The sequence below is a fragment of the Pelodiscus sinensis genome, chromosome 2, assembly GCF_049634645.1.
Source record: "Pelodiscus sinensis isolate JC-2024 chromosome 2, ASM4963464v1, whole genome shotgun sequence".
Classification (NCBI taxonomy): Eukaryota; Metazoa; Chordata; order Testudines; family Trionychidae; genus Pelodiscus; species Pelodiscus sinensis.
Genome location: NC_134712.1, coordinates 81,586,987 through 81,600,840, shown reverse-complemented (window position 1 = coordinate 81,600,840; position 13,854 = coordinate 81,586,987). Strand labels below are relative to the sequence as shown.

At 44.5% G+C, this 13,854-nt stretch overlaps 1 protein-coding gene across 2 annotated transcripts; it reads right to left on the bottom strand.

Moving 5' to 3' along the window:
- Nucleotides 1-1,704: 1,704 nt before the first annotated feature.
- LOC102459140 (myosin regulatory light polypeptide 9) lies at nucleotides 1,705-13,276 on the bottom strand. 2 transcript variants are annotated; one of them, XM_075920928.1, is made up of 5 exons: nucleotides 12,809-13,276; nucleotides 7,807-7,850; nucleotides 5,604-5,802; nucleotides 5,214-5,375; nucleotides 1,705-2,223 (listed from the first exon to the last, which is right to left on the bottom strand). In XM_075920928.1, the coding sequence occupies exons 3-5, from the start codon at nucleotides 5,785-5,787 to the stop codon at nucleotides 2,051-2,053; spliced, it is 519 nt and encodes a 172-aa protein (XP_075777043.1). In that variant the 5' UTR covers nucleotides 5,788-5,802; nucleotides 7,807-7,850; nucleotides 12,809-13,276; the 3' UTR covers nucleotides 1,705-2,050. The 2 variants fall into 2 exon arrangements, with proteins under 2 accessions (XP_075777043.1, XP_075777042.1); XM_075920927.1 differs by lacking the exon at nucleotides 7,807-7,850 and having other exon boundaries at nucleotides 12,809-13,250.
- Between the last annotated feature and the right edge of the window lie 578 nt (nucleotides 13,277-13,854).

Sequence of the window (13,854 nt, the reverse complement as noted above, 5' to 3'; positions counted from 1 at the left end):
GGTACTGCAGGCATCTCATCTAGATGAAATTATTGGCTAAGAAGTGGGAGGAGGAGGAAGCTAGCACCGTGGAAATGTGCCCACCTCCTACTTGAATGATCAGCATCACACTGATCTTATTTTTTCCAATTCCTGTTCCCCAAGTTGCAATATTCAAAATGCTTTCGCACTTGAAAGAGCTAATCAGCATGAACACAAATTACAAAAGCACATCAGCAGCACAATTAAGGAAAGAAAGAATTGGTAGCTGTGCAATTGCAAGTCTTCCCCACCCAGTCTATTTCTGCTTATCAAGCTTCCCTTCAAAGACTAAAGCTATTAGCGCAAAATGTTAATTTAGGTACCAGTCCTTTTCATAATATTATAAAATTGAGTATCACCTCGAGTATGTATAAAGAAATACTTGAGGAAACAAACCTTTTATGAACTGTAAATTCACTAACATTGTGGCTACATCTACACTGTAGGTGTCTTGCACAAGAACTTTTTGCACAAGAGTTCTTGTGCAAAAAGTTCGTGCATAAAAGCGTGTCCACACTGCTATGTGGATGCTCCCTTGCACAAGAAACCTGTTGCCCGTCCACATGTCTTTTTGTGCAAGAGCTCTTGCGTAAAAAGGCTTATTCCTCTTGTGCAAAAAGCCCTGTGTTCTTATGATTTATTGTACTTTTTCTTGCACAAGAACATAAGAACAGCTGTACTGGGTCAGACCAAAGGTCCATCTAGCCCAGTATCCTGTCCACCGACAGTGGCCAGCACCAGATGCCCCAAAGAGGGTGGACCGAAGACAATGATCAAGCGATTTGTCTCCTGCCATCCCTCTCCAGCTTCTGACAGACAGAGGCCAAGGACACCATTTTATCCCCTGGCTAATAGCCTTTTATGGACCTTACCTCCATGAAATTATCTAGCTTCTCTTTAAACTCTATTATAGTCCTAACCTTCACAGCTTCCTCTGGCAAGGAGTTCCACAGGTTGACTACACGCTGTGTGAAGAAGAACTTTCTTTTATTAGTTTTAAACCTGCTACCCATTAATTTCATTTGGTGTCCTCTAGTTCTATTTAGGGAACTAATAAATAACTTTTCTTTATCGGCCCTCTCCACACCACTCATGATTTTATATACCTCTATCATATCCCCCCTCAGTCTCTTTTCTAAACTGAAAAGTCCCAGTTGCTTTAACCTCTCCTCATACGGGACCCGTTCCAAACCCCTAATCATTTTAATTGTCCTTTTCTGAACCCTTTCCAAGGCCAAAATATCTTTTTTGAGGTGAGGAGACCACATCTGTACACAGTATTCAAGATGTGGGTGTACCATAGTTTTATACAGGGGCAGTAAGATATTCTGGGTCTTATTTTCTATCCCTTTCCTAATAATTCCTAGCATCCTATTTGCCTTTTTGACTGCCGCTGCACATTGTGTGGAAGTTTTCAGAGAACTGTCCGCGATAACTCCAAGATCTTTCCTGATTTGTCGTAGCCAAATTTGCCCCCATCATACTGTACATATAGTTGGGGTTATTTTTCCCTGATGTGCATTACTTTACACATTTGGAGTGTGGATGCTCTGCAAGTTTTTGTGCAAAACCTCTGCAGTGTAGACGTAGCCTGAGTCTTAACCAGATATCAAGAGTGGGTACCTACACTTTTAAAAAAAAAAAATGAAGACTTTTAGTAACAAGAAATTGTCACTTCACAAAGCAGTTTGAGGTATTTTATTTATATAGCAATCTCTTTCAAAATGACATTTTTATTACAAAAATGTAAAAATCCAGCTAATCCAGAAACATTGAGACTTTTTTCCTGGGTTTTCAAATTCATTGGTCTTTGTTCCCAGATGCTTTTCATTACAATATCATCCCTCACATCCAGTCTGATTACACAGGTGCAAAAATGTGCCAGAATGGCCTGGAATAGATAAATACATTGAGAAAGGCAAAAGCTGTAAAAGCTAGATTCATGCAACAGATTCTACCAGGAAAAAACCCTCAAAAATAAAGGCAAGTGAAAACTAGAGCTTTCTGCAGGTGCCTGAATTTTTTTTTTTCAATCATCCTTGTCTTTCGCTCCATGTTTAAGGATGCGTGTGAATTCAATGTAGTTGAAATTTCCTTTTTTGTCAATTGGTGCCTCTCTGTATAGCTCATCTACTTCTTCATCTGTAAACCTGTCTCCCATTGTTGTCAGCAGCTCTCTCAAGTAATCTTCCTGAATGACCCCTGAAATATAATGTGTACAGCAAGTCAGGATAAACCAAAGAGTTTGCTTACTGGATCTTCCACACATGTACTGATTAAGAAATACAGCCTTTTAGCATTAACTCCAGGGAGAAGGAAAAGACACAAAGCTGTCAATGTAAGACTACAGAAAGCCAAAGTTAAATTTTGTAGCTACATTTAACAAGGTTAGATGATTTTAATTGCCAGAGATTACATGTTTAATTGTACAAGCTAAGATTATAGAAATGTACCATGGCTCAAAGTCAAGCTGGAACACAACTGGATCATGTTGGCTTTTACACTTTAGCTTGGTCTGATAGCAGCAAAACAGACCATGTAGCCAGACATAAGTCTATATTTAGATTTAGGAGAGTCTTAAAAAAATTCTAGATGGAGGTTTGTTTTAATGGATCGTATTCACTTGTCTTAAACACTTTATACTTAAATCTCCTGAGAATACACTTCAGCTCACGAGTTAGTGACAGAGCTGACTTGAGTCTAAATGTCAAGGCCAAAGATGTGCAGGAAATACAAATATTTTTAAAACTTTAAAGATATCAGTACCAATTCAATATCAAATTCTAAGTCATTGACACAGCATGGACTACAGCAGTCTAATCAGGGCCTTGGGACATGCGCAGTTTCCTTTGCCCTGCCCCTGCATGCTCCTGGCAGGGTGGGAAGAGGTTACAAGTGCTCTCCTGCCCCTAGGACCTGATTGGCCTGGGGGTAGAGGAGCACAGGAAGTCTCCTCCCATTGCCAAGGGCATGAATGCTTAGTGGGGAAGGGGGCCAAAGGGGTTCCTCCAGACCAATCATGGTCTGTGGGTGGTGAAGCCCAGAAGCATCCTGGCCCCACCTCTTTCATTTGAGGCCTTGAAGTGGCACCTGGCAAAAAGTTGCCCACCCCGATCGACCCCATCCCTTCCAAGACCCTACCCCTTGAGGCCATGTCCTCTCTAAACTTTTCCACTGACCCACAGAAAAATAAGTCAGTTGGGCACCACACAAGTGAAGCAAAAAACTCCTCCCTCACTGATGTGGCTACCAACTGGAGACACCTTACTTTTCTGGCACTCCAGCCCACATGCAGTGAGGGAGAACTGAGGTTCAGGGCTTCCCATAGGCCAGATTTACTTTTCTGGGATTCCAGAGTTAATGGATTTTGTGGGCCCCCTTAGGCTTTGGAGTGGGGAAAAATGAAGGGCTCAATGTGTGGGACAGGACTGCCATCGAATGGGATAGGGATGCAGGATCTGGGTGGGAGGTGGGGTGCAGGACAGGGTGACAAGGGTAGGGTCTGGAACGGAGTTTGGTGGCAGGTGGGGGGGGAGTAACACAGAAAAGGTGAAAGGGTAAGAATGCAGCCCAATAGCTAGTTGGGAGAGAGGCAAAGTGGGGAGTAAAGGAAATGCAGCATGTGCACACACACACTGTGCTCCAGCCTCACTCCCCTCAGCCCCATATCCCCCACCTAGCCTGATCTCCTGCATTGCCCCATGCCCCTCAATGCAATCCCTGCCTGCTCATCCCTGTGCCCCCAGCACACTCACCGGCAAGACAGCAGTTCTGGGACTTGCAGCCTCCTGGGAGTAGTGCTGGAGTGAGGAGGGCAAAGTCTCTTCCCTGTCCGGGCCAGCCCTTTGCCTGCAGGCAGTGGCTCCAGGGCTGAGGCTGAGAAAGGGGCAGGCAGAGCCCAAGGCTGGCTCCAGCCTGGCTAGGTTCAGTGAGGCGCTAGAGAAGGAGCTCCCTGACCCCGCACACAGCCCGTGGGGAACAGTATGGCGTAGCTTGGTCCCCAATGCACCATGTGTGCCAGACACCCAGTCCTGCCCCCTCCCACAGCAGGAGACATGCTGGGGAGACACACGTATACATGCATGTGCACTCTCCCCCACCCTCCAAAGCTGGCAAGTTAAGAGGGACAGTTGCCCCTTTTTGATCTAGCCCAGCTGGAGCATGGCTCAACCTTGGCAGGTTGAACCGGCAGGCAGCTGGCCTGGCAGCTGCCCCTCTTTGCTCCAGTACAGCTCACCATGGTGTTCCAATGTTGCGCCATACTCCAGCTGGGCTGGATCTAAGAGGCAGCCATTTGGCCAGCTGGCTGCAGCAATTGACTCCTAGGTGCACCACAGTCGACCAATTGGTGACTACTGGACTACAGTGTCATAGTCTAGTGCTATGGGGAACCACCCCTCACATGTGAAACACCTCTCCCCCTCCTATTGTGATCAAACATTGCTATGGCGATAGCTTTTTCTTATGTCAAAAAATTAGGTTTTACACATATTTTAGTTTTCTTTTCAATATGGTTTAATAGCAGGAAGTGAGGAGTCTGCAAGTGTCAGAAGTCAGTTCTATGAGTCACCAGCAAGTCTCTCTGTGGGCAACTGGTGTCCAATTAACCAACTAGAAACTACTGTTCTAAGTTTTAAAAAAGTAAGAAATTTAAGACAGATCTCAGTGCCCATGTATTGGTTTTTGAATGGCTCTACAGACCTATTGGTGTGCACTAGAAGTTTCCAACAGTACCACACTAAATGTACACAAATGGACCCTTACTGCACACCAGCAGAGTCCATATGGGAGAGCTAATGCACAATAAAGGGGAGTGCATTAGGATTTACATCCCTGCAGACATGCAATTCACCAATTCCTAACTGTCAGGGTGGTCAAATATTGGAATAAATTGCCAAGGGAGGTGGTGGAATCTCCCTCTCTAGAGATATTTAAGAACAGGTTGGATAGACATCTGTCAGGGATGGTGTAGACGGAGCTTGGTCCTGCCTTGAGGGCGGGGGGCTGGACTCGATGACCTCTTGAGGTCCCTTCCAGTCCTATTATTCTATTCTATGATATAGACAAATCCTTAGAAGCCCATAATACATTATTTGCCCAAGTTCATTATACATTTACAGTGATGGCTGAATAAAAAAAAGTGATTAAGATTCAAAACCAGACAACTCAGCATTGATATTTCAGCTACATACCAGTTGCTTCTTCATCAAAACAAGCAAAAGCATTTCTGATTACATCTTCTGGATCTGTGCCATTTAATTTTTCTCCAAACATTGTTAGGAACATAGTGAAGTTTATTGGGCCTGGAGCTTCATTCATCATGGCATCTAGGTATTCATCAGTGGGATTCTTTCCTACAATAGAAGTATTCATATTTGATAGTCATTATAATGTGTTTATTAATTGACTCACTGACATTTGTTAATACCGGTGTAAACTGACATCTTTTAAATACATTTGAGCTGATTTATGAAAGTTACAATAATCGCAAAAGCATGATTGTAACAGGCACACAGCCATTATATAAGGGCTAGTTAATAGCCTCCACTGTTATCAGATAATAGCTGAGAAATAAATATTACCAAGGGAAGCGAGCATATCATGCAAGTCTTCTTTGTCAATGAAACCATCTCTGTTCTGATCAATCATGTTGAAGGCCTCTTTGAATTCTTGAATTTGTGACTGATCAAACATTGCAAATACATTGGAGGTTGCGCGCTGAGGGCGCTTCTTAGTGGTCTTTGTCTTTGCCCTTTTGCTAGACATGATGGTGGTTGGATTCTAGGGAAGGAAAAAAACTGATTAAAGAGTAAGAAGTTAAATTTAAACAGGTATCTAACAATTAGAGATGTGTATTAAATTAGGTCACTATTCTTTTTAAAAGAATTTGAATTCTGGATAACGTGCAAATATACATATATCTACAAATTTACCATCCACCTTTTATTATAATTGTCTTTCATTAGACGCTTAACTGTGATGTATACTTTGGGGTGCAGAGGAAAACTCTTGTGGCTTGACAGGAGTCTGCATCAAGCTGGTCCTTGAAAAGAAGCCCCCAGATATCCACGTCCGTCTATTGCAGCACATTATTCAAGCATTGAGGGGTTAAACACATCCATTTATATTTGGCAGGCGGGGGGATGGCTAACTTGGCAAATTATATAATTTTGGTTACTTTGCCAGAACGTGGCCACAAGTAAACCCAGATATCTAGAAAAGAGGATTCTCCTTTACTTTGAAGTTAATTTACTGTGTTATATTAGTAGAAGAACATAAAAATACTCAGTCTGAGACCAGAAAGAATGGCTTTTATATTTGTTTGGATTAGGTGGTTAAGAACAAATACACAGCATTCCAGGAAAGTTGGGTGTGTGTTAAATGTTCTTTCAGGATCATCAGTCAGAGGGTCTGGTATATGTTGGGGGTGAGTGAGGAGTCTGGGTTTAGTTACAAGACCATACACTGCAGTTTTGTTAGCAAACCAAGAAACCTGAACAAATAAGGCATGTCAATAGGTGTATTATAAACTATGAAATGTCTCCATTAAAGGGACATAATCTAGTACATACTGAAAGTGAAATCATTTCAGTTACTATACAAGTCTATGTGGTTTTATAATACACTTTAAAAAAGTCAACCATCTATATTGCAAGTGTGAAACAGACTACACAAAGCATTTTTCAAATGTGCAAGCAAATAAAGAGTAACCTCAAACATTACAACTAACATTTAGTATTCTATAAAGCCGGTTTAATTGATAACGCTAGAACAGATCCACTAGTTTGAAATGTAAATACTAAGGCATCATTTCTGCAATGGGATCTGCATGGATAGACCTTTGCACCCTTAGGCTATCCATTGATTTCAGACCCGCCCATACATTTCTAACTGCAGAATCAGGGCCTTACACCGTTAGTTAAAATATAAGAATTGTAGGTAAAGAAGATTAAATATTTAAAGAAATATTTGTAATACCTAACTTTATTATAACAGGAGCAACGTCTTTTTTCAGATTTACTTCAGGCATTGATTGATAGCTAGCACTCTGTATAGCCAATTTTTCTGTTTATGCCCACATAGCAGTAAGGTGGAAAAACATTTTGGCAACTTAAAATTTTATATATCTAGCTGTAAAGCCAGAAAAGTCAGATAAATTCAAGAGTAGGTGTACCTTGAAATTATTTTTAAGTGAATTAAAAAATATTGTAAAGTTGACAGTCTCTCATTGACCTATATTTCTATCCATATCAACAAGGATTTGGATTTAATAATTTCTCACAAATCTGAAGCTAGTTTAAAAGTGACCTACAACTAAAGATGTTCCACAGAATTCCTCAGCATACTTAGACAAGGTTTTGTTATATGCCATACATTTCTTTGCTCCATGAATGAGCATCAGCTGGAATGCCTGCAATTAAATTTCAAAGGAATCTTAAACACAAGCTTGTGTTTACTTGCAACATCCTGTTCAGCTAATTTACATTATCAAATGCTGATCTTTAAAACAAGCTACTTCTAAAAGTTAATTGCACTTGTGAAGAGAGCAGATCAATGAGTCTCAGAAAATAGTCTCAGTGACTTCTCAAATAAATTGCTTATAAGGTTACATTGGAGAAGTCAGTCTATCCAAAAGGAAAAGCAATTAAAAAGAAAAATTCTAGTTATTTAAGTGTGAACTTCTGCTTGCTTAATGCAGTTACTTAGCTATATTTAGTTAACAACCCACCCAGTTAAATCTAAAGAGGTCAGAACTCTTTTGTCCACTAAGTAATATTATTTTACCTTGTTTTGTATCCAGGAGAGAAAGCAAGCACTTTAGTAAACCTCTGTAGGGTAAAGAAAGACGACTGCATAAGTTATATTCTTTCCAGTCTACAAATAGCATTACTGATTTCATCCACTGATTAATTCTCCCCTTTTAAAACTTACCTTCTATATAGAATATTCTTCTGGCATATGAAAAACAAACTTCTATGCTCAGAACTAAAAATAACCCACAAAGCTCAAGTGCAAGTCACCCAGCAACACTCATTACATTACCACAAAACAATCTCCCTCAAATAAGTGTTCAGAGTACAATGAAAACTGTTTTTATGTCAGGAAATCCATTTAATTTCTCAATTAACACCTCACAAAGCACAAAACTAATAAGCTACCAAGCTGCTTTTGAGACAAGAAAGATTTTAAAGGTCTTAAATTGGACACACTTAAAGTAGCAAGCTAGTAATAATTCATCCTAATCTGAACCTCCAGCCAGATTTGCTGCTGCCCACAACAGGGTCATACCCTCAACACTTGTTAATGACAATCCCCTTAATTTTCTGAAGTTCTTCAATGTGCCCTGAAAACTGAGACTGTATTGCAAGGTAAGGGGCTATAAATCAAATATACAGATGGGAATCCCTGACTCACTCTCTCTCCTATAACTCTATTCTGTTGTGAATGTAGGAAAAGAAAATACTATTGCAGAGATTAGAGATAATCCATGGAGGAAACCTCTTCCCCCCCCCTCCTCCCCCCGAAAGTCCAATTAGAGTTCAGTTTGGAAAAATCTTCTACACCGTAAGGGGTGGAAGGAGAGGAGCAGGTTCGGAGAGATTATGGAATCAGGAAACTCACTACAGACAGAGAAAATAGCAAACAGTACATTTAATATGAATTTGTAGTCAGTTATGGCACTAAAAGGCAGGAGCAATTTTGGACTGCAGGTAGAGAAGCATGAAGTTTCATGAGGTAATAGCACATCTCTACAGTTCTGGTTAATCAGGCCTAGAATATTGTGTTCAGGAGTATACTTAGGAGTAACTAAAATAAGGCTAAATTTAGACTGAACATGAGGGTTTCTACATACACATTGAATCATCTGACACACTGAACAGAACAATATATAAGGAATAAACTTGCTGTGGCATAACAGAATAGAAACATTTAGAAAGTTTTTCACCTAGGTAAATTTTTCTTGCTCTCATCAGAAGTTTACGATTAACTAGGGATGCAAAAATGGGGTTAAAAATATAACTATGTAACTAGTAAAAATCCTAGCAGTTATACACACTACAGGCTTTGCAGTATAAGCTTGATAGTGCAGAGCCTGCAGCAAAGCCACTTCCCCAGGAGCAGGGCCACCAAGGACTGCTGCAGGCCCATTACCAAGGAGGAGGCTTTGACATCCCTGAAGAAGGCAGCATATAACCTGTGGTGGAGGGAAGCAGTGGCCAGGCCTACCAGACAGGGGCTGCTCCTGTGGGCCCTGCATGGTTGGATCAGTCCTGCATCACATACAGGTAGAGAGCTGCTCCAGCCCCTATCCATTAACTGGAAGTGGTAAACCTCACCTGTTAAAGGTGTGGTTAACTTTTTACACCACTAGTATAAATAGCTACCATTGCCACCAATGTGTTCACTTGTTATGAAGTGAGGTATACAATATTATTGTACAGCAACAACCGTCTCTACCTAATTTTTTTGGTCACTGATAGATTGTAAATACCAACCTAGATGCTGATCTGGTAAATTGCCAGATTGGTCATTTGTGAGTATCTATTGTTTAAATTGAAAGAGGGCCTCCAACAGATTATTACTTGGAGATTAGGTAAGAATTAACACCAAGAAATGATGGTTTGGGGATATAGTGCAGTATTAATTTCTGTATTGCAGGGGCTCCTAGAAGCCCTAGCCCAGGGTGGGCATTAATTTTTTACCTGGGGCCACTCAGAAATTTTTAAAGGCTGCCCTGGAAGGGGTGAGGCCAGGACACCTTAATTGGTCTGGCAGTGAGGGAGTACACAAAGTCTTTGTCCCTCTGCCCCCCACCACAAAGAACCACCAGCTGTTCCAAACAGCTGGTGGTTCCCTCTAGGTACCTGTGCCCCTGGCAGCAGGAGGAGACTTTGCATACTCCCCCCAGGTCAATAAGGGCCTGGAAGCACTGAAGTCTCTTGCTGCTGCTCAGCTGGTAGTTGACTCTGAGCACAGGCACTCTTGCTGGCAAGGGCAGAGAGCAAGCCCCTTGCAGGGCAGGAGGAGACTTCAAACCCTTTCCCCCTCCCCCCATCCTCAAGCCCTGATCGATCTGGGGGATCATGTGAAGTCTCCTCCCACCCTGCCCCCAGCCTACAAGGGTGCTTAGAAGCACTGTGCTTCTCGCATGGGCAGGAGGAGACTTTGCACACTCTCCCTGCCCCCAGGCCGATGAGGGCTTGGAGGCGGGGGAGCATACAAAGTCTGCTCCCACCTTGCCAGGAGCACGTGGCACTTCTAAGCATCATGCACTCCTTGCAAGACAGGGGCAGGGTAGGAGGAGACTTTGCATGCTTCCCCTCCACCCTCAATCGGCCTGGAAGCAGGAGGGCCTCTGCAGGCTGGACCAACTTACTTGGTGGGCTGGATTCAGCCTGCAGTGGCCTTTTTGCCCACCCCTGTCCTAGCCCCATTGTTCTGGCCACTATAGAAATAGAACAAGATGACTGTCCCAGCCCTGAATATATTGGATTGTGAGATCTTCATTAGATCTTACAGTTATAAATCTAAGGAAGGGTGGCTTTTGTATCCTGGGTTTACTTTTACTATTTCCAAATTGCAAGAGCATATACCAGAGCAAAAATAAATGCAGTATTAGCCTAACACTAAACCGGATTTAGTTCGTTACAAAATATGAAGGTCTGGGAATCATTCATGAACTTTTTGTAGAAGGACCCAACTTGTGCTAGTAATTTTTTTGAGTTTGTTGGTCATCACAAGAAAACATTTGTTTAGGTAGACTTTTGCAAAAATTCTGAAAGCTGGTGTAACAAAGTTAAAAGATAGCGAGGGTGCCATTGTACTAAAGCTATGTTGATCATTTAACCATCATATGTTAGTACTATTGAAAGATATCAAAAAAGTTATAGAAATGGTTATGTAGTAAGATTCTAAGAGTGTCACTTGTCGATGTCACTCTGAAGTCTACAATGTTTGCTGAATTAGTGTGCAGGAATGGAAAGAGAGTTACAAAAAGCTCATCAGTTTCAGTCATCACTGGGATTCATGGTCTATCAGCAGGCCTGTTCGGATGGTGACGGGGAGATGGGGGAGCACAAAGGGAGTAACTGCTACAGACTCAAGGGGAGGCCTGGAGCTCCTGGCTACCTCAGAGCTTGGGCCTCTTTGAAATGCTGTGTGAGCACTGCAAGCTCCTAAGGCTGAGGAGAGGAAGTTTAGCAATTTGGGCAACACTAAAGACTGATTGACCCCTCAGCTCCACCTTCCGCACATGGCCCCAAGGCCCACAGAGGCTGTCAGCCCCACTGCAATATTTAAGTTCTCTACCATTTTGCCTTTACAAATTACACCTATAATGGTGTACAGCTACAGGAGAAGCCAATCACCACCCTTGCTTGCAAATTAGCTGCAAAGTAACAACTTCTAGGTTGTATGAGGGAGACTGCACAGACAAATTTACTGGCCATAGTGCCAAAACTACGATACAGACTTTCAACTACTGTAGTATATTTACTCTCCTTCTATAATTCTTCTTACCTCTTCACGTGTGAAGGGGTGGGTGGATTAAAACCTAGTGACTAGAGTTTAAGGGACCGATAATAAGCCTTTCATTTCTATAGCACTGGTATGAATGAATCAGGTAGCATCTAATGTTTAGGTAGTGAGAGAGACCAAAATTGACTGCCGCCTTTTAGCTGTATGACAACATGTGGGATGCAAGCAGAAACACAGAGATTTCTGATATGCATTCCCATAACAAGAAAACTCACCAATCACAACTGGAAACGTGGACAGCAATCTTCACATGAAGAAGGTCAATGACTGACTACTTTATTTTAATATGCTCATCAGCTTACTATTTGTGGATGCTACTAAAGTCTGATAATATCCTTTCCCATTACTTTCTCAGTAGTCACCTTCCAAAACAGCCCGGTTGTACGTTGCCTTGTTCTCAGACCTCTTACTCATGCCAGTATCACACTGATCTCAGCTTAGTTTATTTAAAAAATTCAAAAGGGGATGTTTGTCACATTTTATTGATTTTGTACAACCTCCAGTATTTTAACGAATGGCTCATTAAAAACTATGTAGACAATAGGAACAGGATCGGACTCAAGTGGCCAATGCAGAGGGTCACAGATTGACATGCCATAAGCTTTTAAGGTTTCTTACATCGAGACAAGCAGAGGTAGCCTGGATCACATGATACCAGAGATACGGGGGAAACCTAGTCTGTTTGCTGAGTACAAGTGTATCATTTCTCAACCACCAGTCTAAGTGCGAGCGATTGGAGAGCTCAGCATTACACCAGCCGGGGTGGCTCCCTGCCATGGCTTTCTGCAACCGTTTCCTGCCGGTCCCTTTCCCAGGGCGCTGCCCAGCTCGGACCCATCCCTCGCCAGACTCCTTAGAGCTACCAAACCCAACGGGATTGAGAAAAAGCTTCCGCCGCCTCCCAGCTCAACCGGCCACCTTGTCAAATGCCGCGGCCCCGAGAGCCCCCCGGGCCAGCGCAGGCGCGCTTGTAAAGTCACCAGTGAAACCGGCACCAGCCTCGGAACAGCGTGTGACACCGGCCGCCTCCTCCCCGCGCAGGAAGGGCCGCTCAGCCCGGCTGCGACCCACTCGCCAGCCCCCACCACGGACAGGGACAGCAACTCGCCCCCGCCCGCCCGCCGGGGCAGCAGGGCCGGGCAAGGGCGGGGCAGCGGGACCCAGCCCTGCCCGCCGGTAACACCCAGCTGCAGCCAGACCTGGCGGTTAGGCCGCCTCTCGCCCCCTGACCCGCGCGACGTGACCTCACCTGGCGGCTGCAGCAGAGAAGCGGCTCGGGACTGGCAGAAACCGGCGACTGCTTCAGCTGCCCCGACACTTCCCGAGAGAGCGCGCTGGAGCGAACCACCGCCCGGCCAACAGAGGGGGAGGAGAGGACGCGGGTTAACCCGTCGGAGGGGAGAACGCGCCAGTCAGGCCCAGGGCTGCGGCGCAGCGCAGACACCTACAGGGAGAGCGCGGCTGCTCCGGACCCCCGCCCAAAGAACTTGGTTGGGACCGCAATAGCTCCCCCGGGATGTGATGGTGCGGTCCTGTGCGCTCACCGCATTCCAGCGGGTGGGGCGGGGCAGGGAGAGGGAGCTGCTGATGCCCTTGTAAGGAAGCGTAGGGCGTTTCCGGTTGGTTGCGGTTACGACACAGGATTCGTACGCGTCGCGGGTGTGGCGGAAGCGTCCACACCCCGAGCTCTTGGAGCAGGCGCTGAGGTCTCCCGGCCGCCGTACCTCCTCCCCGCGCCCGACCCCGGGCTAGAGAGACTGGGCGCGGGGCGCATGCGTAACGGGCGACTCGAAGAGGCGTCTCCTCGCGTCGCTGTCAGAGCCGCGCGCTCCCTGAAGCCCAACTGCCATTTCCAACGGCCTCCGAGTCCCAGCTGGCACCAAGCCGCAGAGAGTCCGTCGGTCCGAGCTGCCATGGACCTTCCTCTTTCCCTCAGCTGTCACTCAATGGCTGGATTTCCGAGTATCCCGGCTGCCATGGGCTCCTCCCCCCCCAACTGTCACCCAGCCACAGCGTGTCCGAGTATCCTGGTGTTAGGCCCTAGAAAATTAGGCCTAGTGCAGTTATGCTAAAGCAGATGTAACAAAGGTTTCTGGGTAGTCCCTGGACAGAACTGGAGATAGGTTCAAGCAGGGGTGCACCCTACACGCTTGCTCAAGTTGCAAAATGAGATAAGTAAGAAGCTGCATTTTTATACCTGCTGTGATGAGGAACAGTTTGTTTTGAGAACTGCTAAGGAGACTCCCTGTTTCTGCCCTCCCCCCGTTTGTTCCAAACTCCCTGTTTCTGTTCTCC

Excerpts from the sequence above, each read along its gene's own strand:
- LOC102459140 (XM_075920928.1), bottom strand. The coding sequence starts at position 5,787 with ATGTCTAGCAAAAGGGCAAAGACAAAGACCACTAAGAAGCGCCCTCAG. Across the intron at positions 5,376-5,603 it reads TGATATGCTCGCTTCCCTTG|GAAAGAATCCCACTGATGAA; the intron begins GTAATATTTATT and ends CTTCTATTGTAG. Across the intron at positions 2,224-5,213 it reads TTTTGATGAAGAAGCAACTG|GGGTCATTCAGGAAGATTAC; the intron begins GTATGTAGCTGA and ends ATTATATTTCAG.